This window comes from Xiphophorus maculatus, chromosome 20 (genome assembly GCF_002775205.1).
Source record: "Xiphophorus maculatus strain JP 163 A chromosome 20, X_maculatus-5.0-male, whole genome shotgun sequence".
Taxonomy (NCBI): domain Eukaryota; kingdom Metazoa; phylum Chordata; class Actinopteri; order Cyprinodontiformes; family Poeciliidae; genus Xiphophorus; species Xiphophorus maculatus.
The window spans coordinates 7,865,414-7,889,840 of NC_036462.1; the positions used below are offsets into that span (position 1 = coordinate 7,865,414).

At 36.6% G+C, this 24,427-nt stretch overlaps 2 protein-coding genes across 6 annotated transcripts; one reads left to right on the top strand and one right to left on the bottom strand.

The window, feature by feature from the left end:
* The first annotated feature begins 2,806 nt into the window (after positions 1-2,806).
* LOC102229335 (plakophilin-1-like) lies at positions 2,807-13,402 on the top strand. The gene is made up of 13 exons (XM_005802233.3): positions 2,807-3,105; positions 4,137-4,231; positions 4,898-5,334; positions 5,466-5,607; positions 6,649-6,856; positions 7,143-7,299; positions 9,583-9,700; positions 9,859-10,035; positions 10,263-10,433; positions 11,568-11,721; positions 11,889-12,075; positions 12,205-12,289; positions 12,702-13,402. The coding sequence occupies exons 1-13, from the start codon at positions 2,913-2,915 to the stop codon at positions 12,774-12,776; spliced, it is 2,199 nt and encodes a 732-aa protein (XP_005802290.2). The 5' UTR covers positions 2,807-2,912; the 3' UTR covers positions 12,777-13,402.
* A 375-nt stretch (positions 13,403-13,777) lies between these two features.
* LOC102223124 (troponin T, cardiac muscle isoforms-like) lies at positions 13,778-22,210 on the bottom strand. 5 transcript variants are annotated; one of them, XM_023353443.1, is made up of 12 exons: positions 22,152-22,210; positions 22,001-22,054; positions 19,261-19,291; positions 19,156-19,177; positions 18,086-18,149; positions 17,886-18,002; positions 17,694-17,771; positions 17,452-17,553; positions 17,244-17,353; positions 17,063-17,153; positions 15,815-15,855; positions 13,778-14,091 (listed from the first exon to the last, which is right to left on the bottom strand). In XM_023353443.1, exons 2-12 carry the CDS (start codon positions 22,028-22,030, stop codon positions 14,052-14,054), a joined length of 726 nt encoding a protein of 241 aa, XP_023209211.1. In that variant the 5' UTR covers positions 22,031-22,054; positions 22,152-22,210; the 3' UTR covers positions 13,778-14,051. The 5 variants fall into 5 exon arrangements, with proteins under 5 accessions (XP_023209211.1, XP_023209212.1, XP_023209213.1 ...); XM_023353444.1 differs by having other exon boundaries at positions 22,128-22,165; XM_023353445.1 differs by having other exon boundaries at positions 22,147-22,164.
* Between the last annotated feature and the right edge of the window lie 2,217 nt (positions 22,211-24,427).

The following is a 24,427-nucleotide window of genomic DNA, read 5'->3' on the forward strand; positions in this document are numbered from 1 at the left end:
TACTACCCGATGCTGACCTATTGCAAATGTGTCCTCTGCATATATTTGCCTAATATGTTTACTCAGCAAAATGCAGAATGGTGATCAGAATAATATCTATCATCAGGTTTCTTCATCCACACCCACTGGCTGTAAACTGGCTAAACATGATTATAAGCACTACTCTTATCTTTAAGCTTCATTTACTTTAAAATTTTCCACCAATACAATGACATCTGCTAAGGTATATTTTTAGATAAAAGTATAGTAACATACAGTAACATATAAATCATACAGTACTTTCTTGTAAAATTTAGTATTTTACTTTTTTTGTTTCATTATATACGGGTACATATAAAGTAATAATAATGTCCTTTAACATTTAGACTGAAAAAAGTAAAAATCATATTTTAAACATATCTATCACACACAGATTTCATCCATTTATTTCTGTTAATTTTGACAATTATGGCTCACAGATAAATAAAAAAGTCAATTCTTCTGCAAATTTGTGTTATAAGAATGATAAAATGGATATTTAAGTTGAAATATCAGCCTACTAAAAAACATATTGATACAAGGTATAGAAAGTGAGCTTAATACTTGGTTAGGGCTTCTTTTGCATAAACTACTACATTGACTCAGTATATCATGAAAATTAGTCAGCCTACAGTAGAGACGAAGTGATAAGGAAGCATAGGTTGCATAAAAAGCAGCCTTCATGTCAGCCTGTGCTGTCTGGTCTGGTGTCTTAATCTTCACAATATTCCACAGATTTTGTATGAGGTTTAGCCAGGAAATGATGTCTCATATCTCTAATTCTCAAGTTAAGGAACCATAATGTTCAACCTATAAAAGAGGAATAGCTTCTCCAAGTCATTTCTGACTGTGAAACCTTCACAATGGAGCTTAAACTACCTGTATTCTGTGTGCCTCTGTACTCTTTCTCAAGATCTTGACTTGGAAATGAAGTGAAATTTTTCCCCAAGTGACTCCAGCTGCAGTGTTAAGTCCCTCGAATGCTATGGTTATACCTCTTGTTTTTGGACATTTTCAGTTATTTTTTTTCCTTCCACTAAACTTTCCATTAACAGCATTATGTTAAGAGCCAGCTTCAACAGCAAATATCTTTTGTGACTTACCCCCAAGACAGAGGGGCAAAAAAGCTCGCTAATATTTTAGAGACTTTTGGTCTAACACAACATGTCAAACAAGCAACACACACTCAAGGACACACACTGGACCTGGTTATCAGTAAGGGTGTGAATATTTCCAATGTCTCTGTAACTGATGTCGCATTGTCGGATCACTTCGCTGTTATCTTTGAAAGTTCTTTATCTTTTAACCCACTTGGACAAACAGCAACCATCACAAAACGTTCTCTCACTGAAAACACAGCAGAAACTTTTAATCAAATCTACTCTTCTTCCTCACCCTTAAGCTGTAATGATGTAGATAAGTTGGTAAATGATTTTCAGTCTAAGGTCTCAGATATTATTGATTCCATTGTCCCAATTAAGATGAAGGTTGTGTCTGGTAAAAAGAAATCTCCATGGAGAAATGCACAAACAGTTAGATCTGCAAGACAACTCTGCCGTAGGGCAGAACGAAAATGGCGTAAAACTCAACTCCACGTTTATTGTGACATCTATAAAGAAAGACTACGTAACTATCATTTAACACTAAAACATGCAAGAGAGGCTTTCTTTGCAGATGTCATAAACAAAAACATTAACAATGCTCGAGCTTTATTTGCAACAGTTGACAGAATCACAAACCCTCCTATGACGTTACCGCCTGAATTCCAATGTATTGCCGCCTGCAACCAGTTTTCCAGCTTCTTTTCAGAGAAAATTTAAAAAATCAGAGCATTAATCTGTACATCCACTATAAAGTCGGTACCAATGCTGTGCCCAAACAAAACAAATACAGGAAAAATGAACCAAACGAGGAGAAGCAGCTTTCAGCATCTATGCACCACAAATTTGGAACAAACTTCCAGAAAACTGTAAAACAGCTGAAACACTGACTTCTTTTAAATCTCAACTGAAAACCCACCTGTTTAGAATTGCATTTGAAATGTAATCAATTACAAATTTATTGATGGAACTTGACTTAATGATTGATTCTATATTGCATTGTGATTCTGTGTTTGTAATGATGTAAAGCACTTTGAAATGCCTTGCTGCTGAAATGTGCTATACAAATAAAATTTGATTGATTGATTGATTATAAATTGCCCAACTATCTGCTGACACCTGAACTGGTCCTAATAGGATCATAACATAACATTTGTATAAAATAATGTGTTGGTTTCATAATTTGCAAATTTCGAGAGAAGTTGAATTATGATTCTTAACTAGGTGTAACAATCATTCAAATGAGTATAAATAAAATATTGAAATATATATTCTGTGTAATTCACGATGTGTGAATTACGATATATTTGTCACAATGTTTACTTTTTGAATTAAATTACTGAAATAGCTGCTCGATAATATTCTTCGTTTTGGCCTGCACCTGTTGATAACCGGATCAAATAAAGTTAGTTGTCGTTATAATCACTAATACAATGGTTTTATTCCCCACATCAAAGATAGACGTCGGTTTCACTCTACCTCATCTGTAATTAGGTCAGAAGAATAACTTTCCCCATAATAGGTAGAGCCAAATATTTACTGGCACAGCTTCCCCCAATTACTGCTCACGTTGTGGGGGGAAAAAAAGGAGTTGGCTGCTGTGTGCAGCTCGTATATCCTGCAAGTAAAAGTCCAGTCTTGCAGGTCTATTGTGGTTTCATGTGGGCGCGGTCCCATCGCTCAGGGTAGGGCAGGGCTAGAGCAAGGTGAGCTGTTCACACTCCGCGGACGCCGACTTTCCTTCGGCTGCCAGATCCTTCGGATGTTGTGTTCGCTCTCTAAAGGCTGAGCAAAATGTCGAGTGCGGATCCTCTGAAATCGGCGATTTCCATCAGGAGCTCGGACGACACGTCGCTGGCTCTGCCGTCGGCGAATGAGTATCATTCCCGGGAGCAGCGCGTCAAGGCGCAAGTGCAATCTCTGAGGAGGACGAAGTCAAGGCACTCCAGCAGCGGCAGGAGCGGATCTACTTCTCTTTCCCCAACAAGTAAGAGGGGCCTTTGTTTTGTTCTACACACAATTCAGCAGGATATGGCAGAGTTGAATTTAAACTGGAGAAGTTTTCAAGTAAAAACACGTGTTAAAGTTTCACATCTTAAGGTATTTTCTGGTGCAGAAAAAGAGAGAGGTCGATACATTTTTCATTTAATTTATTACACCCTCATAAACTTTGCTGGTTATATGAAGTGTACATAGACTTTACTGTCCTTCTAGTTCAGAAAGATAAGAATACGATAGATTGCTGCTTACCTTCAGCTTCAAACATCTGCAATGATTTACCAGGAACTAATTTTAGAATAAGAACCTTTGAGTTTGCTATTTAAAAAGTGTTTTAAGAAAGATTAACTATAACAACTAAAGAAGAGAACAAATGATGATGTATATTAATAAATTATTAGTTCAAAAACCCAAATATTTCCAAAATGGAGACTTATTCAATGGTGATGCAGTTTTTGGATTGAGTACAGTGAGTTAATGTTCAACTTTCTGTCCTAATCCCTTTTCTTGTGTAAATCACATACATGCCAATATTGACAAAATATTTCAGATATGTCTTGGTTATAAAAAGAAACATAGAATAGTTTGCTCATTCAATAACGCAAATTGTTTTGCTGCAAATGCCATTTTACAGCTCTAGAAAACTGCAGCCGTCAAGTTATTGTAAGTGTGACAGTAATAATTACAGCGGTTTATGGTTATCATTAAAATATAAATTTTATTGTTACATGCTTGTTCTAAAGAAAATAAGAGTCCAATAATTTTTTTTTTTTTTTTTTTTTTTTGCTGTAACTTCAAACCTCAGTGCTTTTTTTTTGTTTCTGGCACCAATCATTACTTTTTCTACATTTTCATAGCAATTCATACTTCAAGGGATAGACCGAAGATCAGAGGTGCCGTCACAGATTCAAAGCAGTTTAATGTTTTCCCACAGGCAAAGGATTTAAATCTCTGGCTGCAAAAGAGGTGTGTGTTCTGAGCGCTGGATAGCAGCTAATAATCTTTAACTTCTCTTCCCAGGCCCCGAGTACGACTCTGTGTTTTTAGATGGCGCAAAGTCTCAGTTGAGTTCATCTAATGGAGGCGATTTTTTGAGCAATGGCTCCTCAAAAGTTGTGAGTTTTTCTTTCCTTCTTTATTTTAATTATGCTGACATTTTCACATTCGAGGGTTGTTTTCTTCTCAGTGATGGTTCTAATACATTGGGGAATTTTAGTGAGTTTATCTTCCAAAGCTACAGAAAAAAGGCTTTTTTTCTGTGTGTTTAGTTTCTGACCTGTTGAGTCTTTGCTTCAGTCCAAACGTTGGTTCTCCAAAAATGCTTATGTTATTTTTTTCTCTTTTTAAATATTATTTTCTTTGTGAAATTATTTAAAATTAGGTATTTGAACTTTTTAAACCATAAGTAGGATATTGTTGAACTTTGATAACGGATTTTTTGAAATTTCATAGCCAGTTCAAAACTTAATGTTTTTAGAGATTTTCTGGAGATTTTTGTCCAGAAAAAGGGAGGAGCAGTACAAGAAAGTGTACTGCTCCTCCCTATAAATTAGAAAAACCTGTCTTAGATACTCCACAACATTTTTCTTTTCTTTGACAGAAATGAAACATTTTTAAAGCTCTCATTTTACACAGAGTGGAAGGCATTGCACCACTGGGTCTCAGAAGACAACAATCTTTCACAGTTTGGTTTATTGTGTCGTTGTTTCACTGCTGTCCTTTTTAAGACATTATGCATCTCTTGATAATCCTGTATTTTTTCTCTCTCTTCATTTCTCCAGTTTACCACAAACAGAAATATGAATAACCAACACATGATCAGTAACATGAAAAGATCCACTGTAAGAAAGCAGACTATAAATCACTATGATAGCAGGTATGGCGCTGTTGGCGGTGTAGCCAGTCTGGGTCTTGCTAACACCAGTCGCAGCGAGCCCGGGCTGGCCTTGAACAGCAGCGTCCCACTGCCGTCCGTCCCAATGCAGATACAACCAACCGTACAACAGCGGGGCAACAGGAACACCTACATGAAACACCGCAGCAACAGCAATCACTATATAAAGAGGACCATCTCCCAAACCCACCCTCTGTATGCTTTAAATGGATCGGGTCTGATGCACAAGCAAAGCCAGTACGGAGTCAGTCAACCTGAAATGAACAAGGCGCAGTCGCAACACACCGTCACTGATTCTTCATCCAAGAATCAAATGAACTCAGAGTGAGTCCGAAAATCCCCCAAAAAACCCACATCGTCTCCTAATTTCTCATATTAATAAACTGGATCAACTTACCAAATTGTGTTTAGGGGTTGTTTATGAGGTACACTGAAATGCATTTTTTCTTTTTCAGAGTAAATGGAAACAGTTTGAGTTCTAACATCACTATGCAAGAAGCTGTGCAGTTTCTTTCCAGCCAAGATGAGAAATACCAACACTGTGGTGCTTCCTACATTCAGCACAACACTTTCATTAATGACAAAGCAAAAGAAGAGGTGCCTGAACTTATTTTTGATTTAACATTCTTTGTATTCTGTTTGTATTTCTTAAATCATCGTGCTAAATCAAATTTGATACAACGTGCTCAGCATAAATTGATCTAAAGTAGCAGAACTGTGGCTTCAGAAGAAGAATGTCAAACCTGGGTGTAAATCTCAGTTGGCAGTTTGTAATTTGCATCCATGTAGAGTCAGATTTTCTTAAAAGTATGCATTGCTTTTTGGAGTGTTCCATTCCTTTGAAAGTTATTTTGGAGAATCTTTTTATTTTAACACTTAGGGGTGAGTTTGTGTGTGTGAATGGGTGCTAAGCTCTACGTTCGCTCTGTTTTCAGATTGGTGAATTGTTGGGGATTGGAACAAATCTCCTTTAACCCTAAACAGGATTTAATATTTGATATTATTTTAAACTGTGTGCACTAATAGACCTGCAAACCATCTACCCTTAGTTTTGTGTTCCTTTATTATAATTTGCTTTTATTTCATTTTCAACCTGCATTTGATTATTTACCAGGACATTATTACCTTTTATCTGTTGTAATTTTAAATCTGATCCATTTAAAGACACTGTGGTAACAAAACCATGAAACTAGCTTCACAATTTGAATCTACAGAAATGCAACTGAAGAGAAATATCTTTTTAGGTTGGAGACAAACCAATCTATCCACTGTTTAATGAGAAAGAAGTAGAATTTGAACCAGGCAAAATTATTACTTTAACTCAATGGGAGGGAACAAAATGCAAAATGTTAGACTCATGAGAATGAAAACGAATGTGAGTGTTCCTGAAAATCCCCTGTGCTTTGTTGGGTAATTTGAATCCAGGACAGGATATACTGAGTACTGTATCAGGGAGAGGAAGGTGAAAAAAACTGATGGAATCCTCAAGGAAAAATGAACAGAATCAAAGCTTTTTTTAAACTAAAAGTAAAATTAACCCTGGTCATCACTTTATTTCAAACACAGCCATTGTTTAATGATTAAAACCAAGTATTTCTCAGTGTCTTTGTTAATCAATTAATTCTTATTGCCTTCCAGGTTTTTACCTTGAATGGTATCCCGCCCCTCGTGCGTCTGCTGCAAAGCCCCAACTCACAGGTCAAAAGCACGGCCTCTGCCACCCTGCGAAATCTGACCTTTCAGAACAACAAAAACAAAGAAGAGATCCAACGCTGCGATGGCATACCCGAGGTGGTTGCTCAGCTCAAAGCCTCAGGATCTGCAGAACTGGACAAACAGCTGACAGGTACACAGTAGCGATCTGAAATGTAAACCTGTATATGTAGGAGTGCATGCACACAAAAGGCCAAATGAACAAGTCGGACAGAGAGCGTCTTGTTTTAGTGTTACATAATACTGTTGAATTCTGGTGCACTGTGAAATGAGATGGGTGCTTCAGTTATACTGCTAAAACCCATTCTGCTTCTTGCTGAAAATGATAAATTGAACAGTTTTATTTAGTTTTAAAGGCAAAACGCCTTTGCGGATGTTTTGAGGCTGTATTTGAATGATGACCTTTCTTTTTTCTCTAGGTCTTTTGTGGAATTTGTCGTCTGTAGACAACCTGAAGTCAGACCTGCTGAAGAATGCTCTGCCTGTTCTAATGGAGCGTGTGATTCTGCCCTACACGACAGGCTCTAGAGATACTGTCAGTGCTGAGGTCTTCTGCCACACCACAGCATGCCTTCGGTGAGATACAGAATCCAGCTTTGTGCTTCATGCGGCTCTTTGCATTTTAGAGAATCCTCAAATGATCTTTCTAAATTTCTTTGTGGATTCCCACCACGATGCTAACATTTAAACTTGTTCAAAGCAGTTAGCAGAACTGGGCTTTTTACCCCAATCGGGCTAATTTATTTAGATTGAAGATTTGAGCTGCAGAAATTAGGTTTATTAATTTTTTTTCAATCACAACTGCCGATTTACTCCTCTAAAACATGAAAGAGAGAAATGTGCTTCAGACTCTACTGAAAAAGTAACCGTTTTTAAAAGTCAACAAAAAAAGAAGGAATTACAAGGTTATCTCAATTTATTCATTAAAGCATGATTTTTTTCTTAAATTATTTTCAGTAGATTCAAAAAGTATTAATGAAAGTGGATTCTTTTTAACAATTGTTTTTTAAATGTGTATGTTTTTATCTATTATATTTTAGCATAAGACCTGCTGATACAGATTAGAGCTGAACAAGGAAACTAGTCAAATAAATGACCTGTCTCTCTTTGAAAATAATAATACCTGGAGACATTGGATGACAGGATGTGTCTGAACATGCTTAAAAGGTTTAAAGTGAATGAGGGTTTGGGTAACTGTAACTATAAACCCAGAAACAACACCATGGTGACGGCAACAGTTGCATGATAAATGTGATGAATGGAATCTTAATGATTCTGTTCATTAAGACATTTCTTTTTCTAATTTATATGTTTTTGTTGGAAAGGAAAAATGAATATCGAAACTGTAGAATCAGGCGCATTTTGTTTAAGGTGTTTTGCACACATCTTGAGCTGTCAGACTCTCTGTAAACATCAATGTTTTAGGTGTCTGGGGGGAAAAAATCCCCTCGTGTTCATTGCTAATTCCCTATTGTTGTATTTCTTACATGAGCTATTTTTGTTATTATCTTTACGATGTCTAGAATCTGTGAGGTGTTTGCTGTAGTATTAAAGCCTCTGCTGAGTTAATTCTCGAGTCTGATGGCTTTTCACTTCTAACCTTGTAACAAATGTTGAACAACACAAACCACTGTTAGAAATTTATAGCAACATGATGACAACAGCCTTATCTACTGCTTAAAGATATGCATGCCTGCAGTGTTGAAAGTTTGACTGACATCCAGGGACATTGTGCAAGAGCTAAAATCGTAGTCTGGTTTATCATAACATCAGCGTAATCGGTGTTAAAAGTTTCTCAAACCTCTGTGGCAGATGATTGACATTTTTCCAACCACACAAACTTGTTGAAAACTGTAGGATATTTTTAGGTCAATACTGACCTATCTGTGCTTCCAATGTTACATCAGCCTGAATTTGAAATCCATCTGCTTGATGGCACTGTCTATTTATTCATCCTTGTAATGTCAGGCGTGTCTATAAATCCCAGTTATGAAAGAAAATAGCTCCATCAATAACTGAGTCCCTTACAGATGTTCTCTCTCTGTTTTTGTAAAACAGGAATAATACTCAAGGATTTAAGTAGTTAACGAAGCACGTTTGTTCAAATCTGGGGATGCTAGTTTATTCACTCACTAACAGTAATTTCTATTACGTGTGCTCTTTCCCACACACTTGAAAAATTTATTCATACTCAAATTGTAAAATATTTGCTGATATTTGTATTTTGTCAATCATTAGTATAGATTCAGAAAAAAAGTTTCTTATAGTGCATGTCCAGGATTTATGCGTGTTGACTCAGCCTTAGTCTGCTCATTGTGAAGTTCCCCATGATTGTGCAGCCTACAGACTCAGACTGAGAGAAGCTTTAAGGGCTTATGAAGCCTTTGCAGGTGTTTTGAGTTAATTAGCTCATTAGGGAGTGACACCATGAGTTTCCAGTAATTGCATTTTTCAAAGTATTCCCATTTTCTGAGACACAAAATCACAAGGAACAAAGGCTTTGAATGTCACTCTATGTATGACATTCAAAGCATAGACATGTATGACATGCTTTGTTAAAGTAATCTGCCACAAGCTCCTTGTTCCTGTAGTGATATGCATTCCTTCAAAAACCTTCCAGATTCTATTCTAATTTCAAATGATATGTGATTTGGATTAATTTTATACATAAGTATTGTATTTGATTTTTTGATTTTATGTCAAGAGTAGGTTGTCTTTTAAGACTTTAGGATCTTCTTAGCTTTTGCTTCAACGGTTGCTTTTTTGCTGCCTGTTTGTATTTGTTGTTTGCATTGTGCAAATGAAATAAAAACAAGTTACTCAGACATGTACTCATATCTTGGGCTTTGATTTCATCAGAAACCTCAGCAGTGCAAAGGAGGCCAGCAGACAGACGATGAGGAAATGTCGAGGTTTGATCGATGGCTTAGTCGCTTACATGAAAGAATGTGTGGCAAACTGTAAAACAGAAGATGAGGTAAAAACAGGAAAAGATTTCTTTTTCTCAAACTAAAGAAGCATTTAAAAAAAAAAAGCTCAGTCGAAATTTCTATGTGAAGTTTGTGTCTCGGCGTGTGCATGCGTCTGTCATGTCTCCTGATGTGTGTGTTTGTATTTTTTTTTATATGTCCATAGACTTTAGGACACTGTGTGAGCATTCTGCACAATCTGACATTTCACCTGGAAGAAGAATTTTCAAGTCTGTTCATCAACATGAATTCTTTGGCAAAGAATATGATCAGTAACGTCAGTCAAAATAACGCCAACTCTGTTGGTTGCTTCAGTGCACCAAGCAAACCCCTACAAACTGATGTGAGTCAGACAATTTCACTCAGTAGATCCTCGATGACTCCTAACCCAAACTGACAATTATCCTTTCATTTGTCTAGACATAAACTGACATGAAGTAAATTAAGATAAAACATGTAGCTTACATGCAGTTTACTTTCATGTTGCTGTATCACCATCATAGTGCTTCCCAAAAAAATTACTTTATTAAAAACCTCAGCAAAATAATGTTTTTGTTTTTTTTCATGTAGCGTCCCTTCGACTATGCAGTCATTGAGGATCCGCAGCCTAACGGAGCAGGCCTTTTGATCCACTCCAAAACGCTGAAGGATTATTTGTCTCTGCTTGGCTTGACCGAGCGCCAACCGCTGCAGGATGCCTGCTGGGGCATACTGCACAATCTCACTGCGCGTGAAAGCACTGTAAGTTACATTTACTCTATAAGAAACTTAAACCCTAACATTGTCTAGTGCTGAGAATAACAAAGGGATGTCTTTGTAAGAAGCTTTCATGTTAAAAAAATACTAAAGAACAAAAGTGTCTCTATTATAAATGAGAAAATGTGCTGGAGATTTCAACTCAGTGCTATTTTGTTGTCTTGCAATTTGAACTTTTTTAACATCAGATAATTATCAGTTTTATATCCCACGGGGATGTTTAGTACGTGTTTTAAAATCCGATCATTTGAAGTAAATATCCACAATATTCTCATAGTCTATAGTAAAGATATTGTCTCATGTGACTTTAACAATTACTGTCCACCTAGAGGAGTTTGCTATTAATTATTTTTTCTTTAATCAAGGCAAAATAATATAACATCTTGTTTATTTATTCATTGGATTTGAGCATTTCTATGATTGTTTGTCTTCATAATCCATTGAAACAATTAACTTACTAAATAAACAAACAAACTAATGCATAGTAGTTAAGTATGTGGGTGTGAAATGATTTGTTTACAGGTGTAAAACAGAAGTAGGAGGGGCAAAAGGATAATGGATGGGTGTTAAATGGGGTTCAAATTGGTAAAGAGACAAATTCACAACATCCAATAGGGAGTGAAGAATGTTTCCGAATTCAAAAGTATTTTTTGTGTTGGAACAAAAAGAAATATGCATAACATGTTCCTACTTTTCTTGCCACAGATCTATTGCCGAAAATGCAGTGATGATTTTTTAAACACTTCTGGTGCACATGTGCCGTTTTCACAATAAGTGCCACAAAATATCATTGTGAAATTTTAAGTTTGTATCTCTACATTGCATATATACCAATACTGTCGCTCTGTAGAAAAGTAGGTGTGACATTAGCCAGTCTCCAATGGTTTCACTGCTAAAATATCTTCAACTGTCATCACATTTCTCTGTCTGACATTGAATATTTTAATGTTGCGTTGATGTAATTTTCAGTAGCATTTAGACTTTAATTTAATAGCATGTTTTTTACACGTTTAACACTACAGAATAACAACATGGTTACATTGTAGATCGACTTTAACATGTTTATGTTTATGTATCCTTAACAGGTTTATGAACCGGTATGCTTTTGTGTTTCTACAGGTCTCTTATGTAATAAGTCAGATCATTGTGAAGAAACTGAATGGCATGCATTATATCAGCCCCTTCTTAAAGTCAGATAAAGTCAACATGCAGAAGAACGCAATGGGTTTGGTGGTAAATTTGATCAAGAACCCAAATCTGTGCAGTGTCGTTGGTAAGAAGCAGGTCAAAACAGAATCGTGTTGTGCATGTCATGTTTCCTTGGTGAAATCCTGCAAATATTTGTGGCCTTGAAATCCGACATCCTGAACATGCAAGTGAAACCTCACAAGTATGTACTTGTGTTCTCCTAAGTGTGTCTTGTTGGACTTGTTACTTCAGGTGAAAAAGCCATCCCAGACCTACTAAGTGTCCTCTCAAAAGACACGGCTGGAGCCAACGAGTCCGATGACACTCTTGCTTTGGCCTGCCAGGCTGCCAGCGGCCTGGTTCTGAATGACGTTGAATGGACCAAAAGACATTTAAGCGAAAAACTGATTAAATCCCTGAACGGCATCAGCCAAAACATGTAAGCTGACATAAATACAGATAGAAAATCTTCCCACATGTGCCTAAAATAAATGTATATTTGTCTTGTCTGTCAGAGTTCTCACATAAATTCAGTTAATATGTTTCTACTTTTCTTTTCCTTTTTTAGTTATTTTTCCAAATCGAGCAAAGCTGCTTCAGTTCTTCTCATCAGAATGTGGTCTAATAAAGAACTTCAGAGCTCTTTGAAAAAGGTGAGCTGAAGCCCAAAACTTGTATGTCTTTGGGTGTGTCCTCTATGACTCCTATGAGTAACTTGCACCAGACACAAAAGTCCACGCCTCACTTGGGAATTTGTGAGAAGTAGAAGGAAAGGCTGCTGAATTAGTCATGGTTCCCATGAAAGTTTAAGCGAGAAAATATACTGCTACTGATAATGCTATGGAATCCGGTAGGTCAGGTTTGATGAATCACACATTCGACTTGATCTTTATACGCATACAACTCTGGTGCCAAAGTTTTACATTTACACTTCAAAGTACATTGTTAAGAATGTTTCATTAGCATGTTTGCAAGCTCCCCAGCGTGTCTATTTTTGTTATCTCAGTATTTACTACGAGAGCGAGAGAAAAAAAATGATTTTGGTGTGATTTATTTTTCCTGCAGCTTGGGTTCAGCAAGTCTATGTTTATCAATGACACCACCATGGCAGTACAAAAATCTCTCCACGTTGTGGATTAACACAACTTAAAAGATCATCTGAAGGCTTTTTATACCCTGAAGAAACTCACCTGCATCTGGACGTCATCAGGACCCAGAGCCAATGAGGCAGAACATCGTAGCTTTAAAACGTCCGAAAGAAAATGTTTCATAAGCTTTATATAAAGTATTTCTGCCCTGTGCATGTGCTGCAAGATATGTGTTTAATGTAGGAATAAAAGGTGAAGGAGAGGTTTGGCAGCAATAAAGTTCTTTCCAATAGAATTGCTTGTATTGTTTTGTCAGTTAAACGTCTTTTATGGTAAATTGTGTTTAGAAATTCAGCTTTCTTTTTTTACATACTGCAAGATATTAATGTAATTTAGCAATGCTGTAAAATTGATTTTGATTGTGCAAAATAAGCAGCAGTATAAAACATGTGTTTTATAAATGATATTGTATTAATCGTTGATTTTTTTCTGTTTTAACTGTATTTCCACATGTGCAATCTAAAAATTTGCTTTTTTGAGTTGATGCAGTATCACTAGCAGATGTGCACTGTATATTTGGCAAAGGAGATGAACATGAATAAGGAAGAGGAGAGATGATTACCATTGTTTTGTAATGGTTTCTGCAGAATAAATATTTTTGCAAACCTTTTCACACAAGGGTGCTTTCATTGCTTCTTAATTTTGGCACCAGAGTTTGAAAAGCCTCTGGCAGATTACCAGTCTTGCCTCACCCTGGTGGTTTGCCTAGCTTTCCTTCCAGGAAAACAAATATATACATAAAGATTCTCTTTTACTGCATTTTGCCACAGTCTGACCCAGTTCCAACCAATCAAAATCTGAAGGATTTATATGATTGCGTGACATAATTTGTAGAAAACAGAGAGGCAGAAATCAAGCCTTCCTGGGTTTGTGGTGCCAGAACACAGAAAAAAAGCTGGATTGTAACCAGTCAAGAAGTGTAAACCTGATGCTTTAATAACCACTGAAGTTTTTAAGACTTACATTAAGTTAAAAACAAACAAAAAACAAATCTTGTAATTTATTTGTTTAATAAATTACAATAAATTTGTGCTTTTATTCATCCCACAAGTTTGTTTACAGACTTCAATAATCACTTGTCACCAAGCAGCTGCTTGGTTTAAATATTTTCAGTTCACTATTTCCAAGTAAGCACATTGAACAATATATTAGTTTATGTCTTCAGAAATGTGAATTGGATCTGACTTGTTCAAATCTTAAACATAATTATCTGTTCAATGGGACTTTCTGTAAGAATAACCAAGGTTGGCAGACTTTGCAGCAGGTGTTACTTCCTCAGGCCTCGCTTGCTCCGGGTGCCTTTTGAGCTGAAAATGAAGATAAAGTCAGCAGAGATTTGACAATGCAGATGGGACACAAACTACAACATTTCTCCAAGTACAGAATCTTGAAATGACCTGTGTTTTTACTCTGACTTTTGAGATGTTTAACAAACTCAGGGAATCAAGTAAACGATGTTTTGATTTGTCTAAAGTAAAAGATCAAAGCTTGGAATAAAACTTTAAAGTTTGACCTGGGTTAATGTGGAAATAAAGTAGGAATAATCCCAGCCTGTGTTCTGTGTTTTATTTCACAGAACACAAGGGAGTGAAACTCAGTAAATGCTCGAGTCAAATACTCATCATGCAATATTTTTTTATGCAGTGACTCCTTTTGTGTAATGATGTTTGTTCAGCATTACATGTCCGTGTTGTTGCTGCAATATTGATGAATAGACACCATAATACAGGTGAATTTATCAGTGACTCGTTGGTTGCCACAGCAACCATAGCAAATATTATTTGTGCTATATACACACATCCACACAAAATATGTGTTTGTATATAATGGCACACAAGTGGGATGTGATCAAAGGTAGTTCTAAATTTAAACACAGTTCATTCATATGTGAAATATTTCCTGTGCACACATTGTTTACACTGTCACCTTGCATAGCTTTGATGGTAGCTGTGGCAACCAATGAGTCGCTTCTGAAGAAACATTTATTATCGCGAATGTTCATGATCAATACTGAAGCGACATCACTGACAGAAGAGGAGTGACAGCATAAAAAAATTGACATGATGAGAATTGAACTTCTCATCATGTCACTCCCCTGTCTTGTGAAATAAAGGTCTGAACAACAATCCCAGCCACCATCTTGTTACCTTACTTGATCTTTTACATTGAACAAATGCTATTCTCTTTTTCTTACTGTATGTTCAAAATGTTTTGAATTTTAGGATAGCAGTTTTTATTGTTAATTATGGGGCTGCATTTTTTTTTATTAAATGTATTCAGTTTTATGTATAAATATTTCTCTAACACATGGTTTTTCAACTTAATTTAGTAAACAGTTAATCAGTCAAACTGCAGACAAAAAAACAGGGAGGACAAAAAAATTCAAACAAATAAACCCCAACTGACCTGTTTGAATTATAACTTTAAGTAGCCCTGCATGAGTAGTACACATGATTTCAATGACAGCCTGTAATACTAGCCACTGTTTAATTCTCAGCTAGATGAGCAGAGATAATATCACCAAACAGCTGAGATAATAAGCGCTTTCAGCTGTTGTGCTGCCATTTTCAGCTCATTTATCCCCTGAGTCTAAATTCACATGCATGATTTGGAAGCATCCTGCTGCTGATCGGACAAAAACGTTTGCTAACTCTTTTTTTGTATAGCCAATGTGTTTGGTGGAGTGTGAACAGGAAGATTAAGGCCTAGTTATGTTGCTTCCGGTAACTTTAAAAGGTTTTCAAGCCCTCGAGCCCAGATTTTATTCTATTATATTTGGATTTTAAGTGGCAAATGTAAAGGGAAGAACAAAATAAAGTTGTTTTTTTTTTTACGTTTTTGCACAAATAAAAACCTCAACACATGGAACTGGGATGGAGGTTGCAAGACATTGAATCTGCAATTAAACTTACTCAATACAAAATGTGTGTACTTATTGTACCAGTGATTATTTTATTGCAGTATTCATGAGCCAATTTGCCATTATTTCCCTACTTTGCTTCCACAAAGACAGAACAACAGAAGACTTACATTTTCTGATGATCGCTCACCCGATTCCTGAGCACTGTGATCTGTGCAATGAAGTACAAACACAGTCAATTTAAATTGATAACATAAATCTGTTCTTTGTCAGATATGTTTTGCTATTGTCTAACTAAACCCAGCCAGCTTTTTGCTCAATAACTGCTGAACATAGGCACCTGGTCCCCTTTTAGGACCTTTTTTTAAGGATAAGCAGTTGCAGACATCAGATGGACAAATGGATGAATTTGAATAGACATAAAAACTTAGACTTCAGACATGTGAAAAAGGAGTGTTTTCATCTTCTCATGTCCTTAAATCTACTAATTCAAAGTAAAAAGGGAGAGAAGGAATTTTTGTTCAATGGTCAAAACAACCCCCACCAGAGGAATGACAATGGAATTTGTCAGTCTGAAATGCTCTGCAAAAATAGCCTTGAAAAACATCTTGTGAAAGGCAAAGAATCTGAAAAACATGCAAAACCTTTCAAATTAAGTATAGCATTTTCTGCAAGAAACCATTCCGTAAAGAACCTCCAAAAAGGAAAGTGTTTGTTTGGAATTAACGGAATTTTAATGATGTAAGGTTTTTGACAAAGCAAATTAGCTTTAGTTATTTCACCATAAGCACTTAGACTTAGACTTAGACTTGTACTTTATTGATCCTTTGGGAAGACTCCCTCAGGAAATTGAAGCACTAAACTGGATGAAAACTTGCTGGAAGTAAACATGAGATCACATTGATGAAAAGCTTAATTTCTCAGGAAATGTCTTTCTACGAGTGTGATTGATGATATTCAGCTCAGCAAATTGAACAAGTATTCTCTCTGAAGGAGAACTAAGTGACATTTTGATCATGTTATGTAGGTCTGAATACATAAAAACCCAAATACATGAAGCAGCCTTCAAAGTCTTGCAGCCCTGAGAATCAGAAGTCTTAGAGGAGTCTATCAGTGTCTTTCAGAGGAGTCTTTCAGCTTGCCTTTGTAATGAACTATTGTTCAAAAATGTTTTTTTTAGCATGTTGAAAAGTGTCAGTTATGTCTCTAAGGTATCTGCAAATTCTTAACAAAGCTTCTTCATCTGCTTAATTCCATTTGTAACAACAGAGAAAGGCATTTAGCTATATTGTGCATAATTTCTGCAAGTGTCCTTTAAAAACTGTCTTGTAGCTCTTCGTGCTGGAATGTTCCTGTTCCAAACACAATCTTTGTTTGTGCACAGGCCACAATGACCACAAGAGTGTCAGCAGCTTTACCTCATACTTCTGCTTTGTGTACTTAAATTGAAGGTCAAATTTCTCTGCCTCAAGCTGCCGCATCCAGTCCCACATTTCCTTTGCTTTCTCTCTAAAGACAGAAAAAAAAATCTTTGAATAGGTTCATTTCATTTAAGCTAAAAAATAATTACATCTTTGTGTGGCAATGGGAACTCCCAACCTCAGTTTCTCCTCCTTCAAGTGATCAATGTTCAGCTCCTTGCGGCGATCATTTAGGATCTTCCTCTTCTTTTCTCTTTCTGTTTGTCTTTTAGTTCCAGGCTGTGTTTGCTAGAAATCCATAGATCATCAATGGTAAATAATTTTACCTAGACATCATGTTGGATGTCAGTGAAAATAGGTTTTTGTACAGCTTGCAGATTTACTACCTTGTATCCGGTGAAACTCAGATTGGACAAAATCATCTTCTTCCTTGCATCATCATCTGCTTTCTTCTTAGCTTCCTCTTCCTCTTTTCTTGCTTTCTCTTCCTTATTGTTGGAAAGAAACAGATTTGATCTACAAATTGCATTTCATCAGTAAGGATTTAAAATAAGCTATAGTTACTTGCTAAACTGCATCAGCAGCTGACAGCTTTTGAGGCCTGGGTAAGTTTTCAGCTTCCACTCACAGCTAGTTTGGCCTGCCGTTCTCGTTCTCTCTCGGCTCTGATCTTCATCTGCTCAGCTCTCTCAGACCTGCGTTTTTCCTGGGAAAAACAACGAGGCAAACCCTAAGCATCAGGAGAAATCCTTTAAATTGAAAACTTTAAGAAATAGCATGGGAACTTTAATTTGCAACAGGAGTGTTGAGGTAAACATACAATGCGATCTGTGAGCACAATCAGCTCTTCCTCTTCCTTCTTACGCTTCTCAAAGTGAGCTTCAATCAGCGTGTGCAGCTCAGTCAGGTCCTTTTCCATACGCTTCCTATGAATGTCCTGGAATCAAGGGATGAAATATTAGGAGAAAACGTATCCACATCCAAAACAGCAAGTTTGGATTTGATCAAATATTAACTTACATCAAAGTCCACTTTTTCACCATCTGGGATCTTAGGAGGAGCCAAGCCAGGCACAAATGTAGATCTGAAAGGGAAAGGGGAAATGCATTCAATCTCATTATGTCTCTAATTGGAAACCATATTGTACAGTACCTTGCACAACTATTTATACCCATTTGAATGTCAATTGTAATTTTATGTGATAGTTCAGTACAAAGTATTATATATATGTGAAGTGAAAAGAAATTGATGCTTTTCAATTTTCTTAGAAATATAAATTGAAACTGAGTTGCATACTGATATTCTCAAACATCTTATTAAATAACTAAATAAATAAGGCTACCTAATCTCAGTATAAATAGAGCTGTTTTGTGAAGGCCAGACTGGTTTGTAAGAGAGCCTTAGTGAAAACCAAGGAACACAGCCAACTGGTGGCAAACTATAAAGTAATGGAGACGTGTGAAGCGGGATTAGATTATAAAACACTGTCAGGCTTCAGTAATGTCACCTACATACATTCAACAGATGGTAGGTGACAAAGCAAACACGTGCAAGAAGGGGTTTCCATTAAATAAGACCATAATAGAACTGGTTACTTGCATGCAAAATGCTGTTTGGCTTTAAGCTAATTCGGCATGTCATCCCAAACACATCAGAGACATAGGGACTGCAGCATCATGCAAAATACAATTTTATGATCAATGTGGCCAGAATTGAAAATTCATCCAGTTTGACAGAATTTGACCTATGCAAGAGAAAATGACCAAACTTTCAGTGTCTCCATCCACAAAGCTGGCGAGAACATCAAAACAAAAAACCTGCAGCTGAGTGGTTGTATGAAGTTTTGACCCTACAAATGGATACCACGCTTTTCAATTTTAATTTTGTTTTAAAAATGAAAGCAATATAACATTTTACTTTGCACGTTACAATTTTGTGTTCATTCATGCTTATCCATCACATCAAATCCACAAATAAATGAAAAGACTTGTGTTGTGGGACAAACAAATGTGGAAAGGTTTAGGGGTATAAATAACTTTTCAAGACACTGTTACTGACTGATGCAAAAAAAGTCTGAACTCAAGACTTACTTTATCCTGGGCTTTGAATCCTCTGTGTGTCAGAAATTTGATAAAATAATTTCAGACCCATAATGGTAAAAATGCATAGTTTACGCACAAGAAGGAACAGCTCACCTGTACCTCCCCCATTTTCCTCTGTATTGTCTGTTGAAAGATTGACAGTAAGTCAAGACTTGATCCCAATACGGTTTTTGCATACAAGTAATCCTTCCCTGTTGTAGCTTATGATAGGAGCTGGTTGTCAATAACAACAGAGTTGGAGAGCCCTCAGGCAGAACTGTTACAGAAAGTGAGTCAGTAAATTCTCTGGCACTGTCACCTGTCACTGCTGATTGACAGGAAACATACAAGGTATCCATGCATTTCTCTGTTAAAACCCTACAAATGCATCTTTAGATTACGGTCACTGATGACCTACGAATTTTCTCCACCCAAGTCTGTGAAGCTGAATGAAAAAGAAAAGGAACATACCAAAAAAATGTCCTGACCGACACAAACATTGTCATCTGTCATACATAATTGACTTTAAATGGATGATAAAACCTATAACTAAGATTTCACTTTTGTCCTTATCTACCTCATTTTTTAAAATTACTAATAGTTTTGTCATCAAAAACACAATATAAAAAGCTTACACCATGTATTACCTCGGTGACACTACAGATTAAGCAGAAAATAGACCTAATTGTAACGACTATGTGAAAGGGTTGAGAAGTTTAACTTTTTTGTTTTCATATTTATTCATCAAATTTTTCCCATAAATCTCACTGCAAGAACTTGTTTTGTATTCTTTCAAATATAAGATGGATGATGTTTGAACAATGCTCTGTGAGACTGTTATTGTTTTCCATCCTAACCCCACTCTAAGCTTGCATGTTGTATTTCTTGTTTTTCGTGATGCTGTTTGCTCATAATGCTTTTCTAGCAAATCTCTCAGATTTTCACAGAGTAACTGGATTTAAAATTAAAGTCCACAGAATATGACTCTGCTTAATAATTATGGGACATCCCTTATGGGACAACGCAACAGCCAGACTTCTCACCAAATCCAGTAAATTCTGTCATATCACTCCTCTTCTATATTCACTACATTGGCTTCCACTTGATTTTAGAATTCGTTTTAAAGTACTTGTGCTGACATACAAAGCATTACATGCTCAGGCTCCTGATTATCTTTCTCAGCTTTTAACTAAATATTCTGCTGTTCTGGGTTTTCATTCTCAAAACTCTGAATCTTTTGGTTGTTTCATGAACACGGTTAAAAACTAAACCAGGCCTTTCAGTCGGTGGCCCCAAGGCTGTGGAACAGCTTGCCCTTGGTGACTCTGTGGAGGTTTTAAAAAAGCAACTAAAAACATTTTTATTTTCCTAGAATTTTATCTTTTGATTTTATTGTGTTTCTTATGTTCATTTTATGTTTTGTATGGTTTTAAGGTTTATTTCTATTGTACAGTGCTCTGTGACTTCATGTCTGTGAAAAGCACTTTATAAATAAATTTTACTTTCTTACTTACATACTATCTCAAGGCAGTCAGTTTAATGGATTTTATACAGTAAAGGGGACTAAATTCAAATCATGTCAGCAGTTTTGTGTTTGTGAAAAAAAAACAACTTTCTTTTGCTTCCACTTCACAATTTTATGCTACGTTGTGCTGTGTTGACGCTCCTCCCTTCTCCAAACCGTTTTTGAATTATGCTGACAAAATATGAAAAGGTTCAAAGGGTATCGATATTTTTACGAAGCAATGCAAAAAAACTTTCTTTTTCTTGTTTTTGCCTGCAGTTTTGACAGATAATGCTTCCAAAGTAGGTTAAGTACTACATTTTTTTCAGGTGTCCTCATTAAGCCTCTGTTTGGGCAAATTTACCTCCGACAGTAAGTACCTCCAGTGACAGAATCCAAAACTCTTTTCATCGCAAAGACGGTAGGCCAACCTCCATTTAGGCAGACCTCTAAAAGCCAAAAAATTGCAAGTGGGTATTGTGTTTCAGCTCCTACTTCCCCAAGGACCTCTATGTAGAACACTGAGTGACCTACATTGCTCTGTAACAGGGACTGTTCTATACACAGGAGGAGAGGCGGGTGCTGTTTAGTTTCAAGAGCTGTCAGACAGCACAGGCAGTGTCTTTTATGGACAGATATAGAGTGATGGCCATTCTGTTTCATGGTGACCTTATGCACCCTTAGACATGAAAGGGAAGATCTTGTGAGATCATAGCTAACTTCAGACAAAGTAGGCGTACTGTAAGGGCAAAGGTCAACCAGCAGAAAAGCCCTTAGACAGCAGTTGCCTGTGTATTGACGCCAAGTGGATGAAAAAACTGAAAACTGAGCAGTAGAAACAACAGAATTTGGTGATGTAATTCTGTGACTTTGAATCTTTAAATACAAAGTGTCAAAGTATAAAATACAAGACAAAGTGACAGAAACAGCAGTCACCTAACTTTGCATCCAGAAGATAATTATATGTTGTACATGGATGGACTGCAATGTTACACTAAGAAATGTTCCTCTCTGCACAACAAAGCTTTAAAACTGTAATTAGCAACAATTACAATTAAAACAAAGCATTTAAATTTTAAATTCATACATTATAATCCCAGCTCTTTTTATTGCTTCAGAAGCAGTTAGAAGGAGTGCCATGCAGCTGCCTGAATCTGCATCTTGTAAAACTCACTTCAGCATGAAAATGTGAAGAGTTATCCATCTCGTACATGGGTTCAGTGAACTGACAACGCTTTCTGCTTACCCCTGGGAAAAGAAGACAGACAAGAAAAAGATTTTGTCTAAACTGATTCTATCAGTGCAAGCATAGCTTGTTTTTTCTTTCTGCAGAAACAAATTGAACACTCACTCATATGTGGCCTCTTCGGTGTCTGACATGTTTAAGGATGCAGCACCTGCACACTGCAAAAGGTTTTGGTTAGACTGCATTTAAAACAGCAAAATAGAGTCAAAACGGCAAATCAAACCTACTTGCCTATATTGCAGGACCTTACCTTACCTTACTAGGAGCAAGTAGGGAAATGTGTACTGTGTCCTTCTCTTTGGGTCCTAAGCTTTTAAACCCAGCAGAGGATCACATGGCAGCAAGCAGCCCATGACTACAAATGATGGGCACATACCTACAAACAGATGGTAGATGGCCTTAACTGGAATAGGAAAACATGCGTTGTCCATGGATCTGCATCGTCTATTTTTATCTTTCGAAGCTTCAGCAGTAGATCACAGGATTATTGCTCTGAAAAGGTTTCATGCTTACAAGTCTGCCCGACTCGGGCATGTTGCATTTAATCCTTACAAACCTGCTCCTATGTGAACATACAAGTAGAGAAGCATGGCTGACGCTCCTCTGACTCCAAAGTTGCCGAACATTAACAGCAAATATGGGGACTTGGTTGTTAAATTTTCAAACTTTTTTCTTCGGTTGCCTTTTCAAAAGCTACTGTTTGTAAAAATATGTCAGTGAGTACTACTACTGTATGGGTTAAAATGAATTACCTATCACACCCTTCAAAAGCTCAATCTTTTGCACTTTGCCTTTAATCTCATCTTTGCCTCCACAAGCAATGACATGTTATCAACAACAGCAGTTATGACCATGCCAAGCCCTTTGATAGTCCCTCTGTTTGCTTTAATGCCGCATTGGACACCACAGAGGGGATTATGACTCAGATGTCTCATCTGAGCTGAAGCCAAACTGCAGCTCTGTTTGTGGAGTTGTCAGGCTGGGAGTTCACCTTTTACCTTCTAGTTCTTTTTTATATGTATATAGAATGTGTTGCTGGTTTGAGGACTTTTTTTTGGCAAATCAAACTCATAAAAATAAACAAGGCTTTGTTTCAAAAAATGAAACAGCATTGCATTTTTTGTTGGGGGTGGGTTTTGTTGAGGGGACTAATTCTTAGGAAAATGTAATGCTTGTAATTGTCATAGGGCAATAAATAAACATACTTGACCTTCCAAGTCCAAATAATAAGTACCTTTTTTGGGGTTTTTTTTGCATGAAGTAAGTCATCTATTTTACCACAGCACTTTGCATTTATAAGCATTTATGTCACATAATTATGACCACTCTGGGAATGTCCAACCATTTAGAAACTGAACACGTTCTTTTCCCTAAAGAGGAACTTATTTTGATGTGAAATGTGCACATCAACTCACTTAAATAAAACACCCTATGAAGCTGAAAGAAGCTGGGAAGAAACTGCTGGGAATCCCAATGAAACATGCATTGTACTCATAAAAGGAAAGGCCACTCAGAGACAAAGAAGTCATTGCTCCAAAATGACAGGATACAGTTTCACAGATGCAGAGACTCAAAACTTTCGGAGAAATGTTCTGTAGTTTGTTTAAATAAAAACCTGAATTGTTTGGCCATAATAACCTCATTGTATTTGGAAGAAAATAGGGGGTTCTTGCAAGCTTTGGAATACCACCCTGACTGTGAACTTCATGGGTAAAAGCATTTTGTTGTGTAGTTGCTTTGAGGCAGAGAGACTGAAACACTTCATACATGGGAAATATGAGGAAAGGGCATCATGTGGGAAAACTGAAGTAATATCTCCATACATCAGCCAGGAAGTCAAAGCTGGAGTATAAACGTGTCTTCCAAATTAAAACACGGCCAACTAAGTTTGCACTACAATTTTCTCCGTAAAACCCCAAACTGTCTCCTCTTGTCTGAACTAGCTACCAAGCCATGCCAGGAATATAAAGCATTGCCACAGAAAGTTGAAAGTTAGAAATCCAATTATTTTGCTTGAATTTTACATTTTGGAAAGAAGAAAAATTAGGATTATAAATAATAATAAATAATAGACAAGTGGCCTGGTTTGTGAAAAAATTGGTCTTTGGCTGGCTGGCAGTTGTCACTAATATTCAAATTCTTCAAAGCATTATTCAGATAAAGCCACATATAAACATATTAAAACTGAAACACTACTTCGATTGGTTGAGACCAGGTTAGAAAAAAAAAGTCAAAACTTTCGATCATTTTATCTCATAAAACTACAGTTACAGTCATTAGAAGAACAGTGACTTGGTAAGATTTAAAGCCATTTTTCTCTGACAGAAAAGGAACGCCCTTTCTCCTATATTGTCTACAAACCACACCTGTCTGGCCCCTGAGTCACACAAGACAAACAAGAGAAAGTCATTAAGCTAAGTTTATTTCACTATGCTGGGATCTTTAGCTTATCCAAGTTTTTAACAGAAACCTCCAGTTGTTCCCACCATTATATCTGGTTTTGCAAAACAAACATAAGGATACTCAGTAAT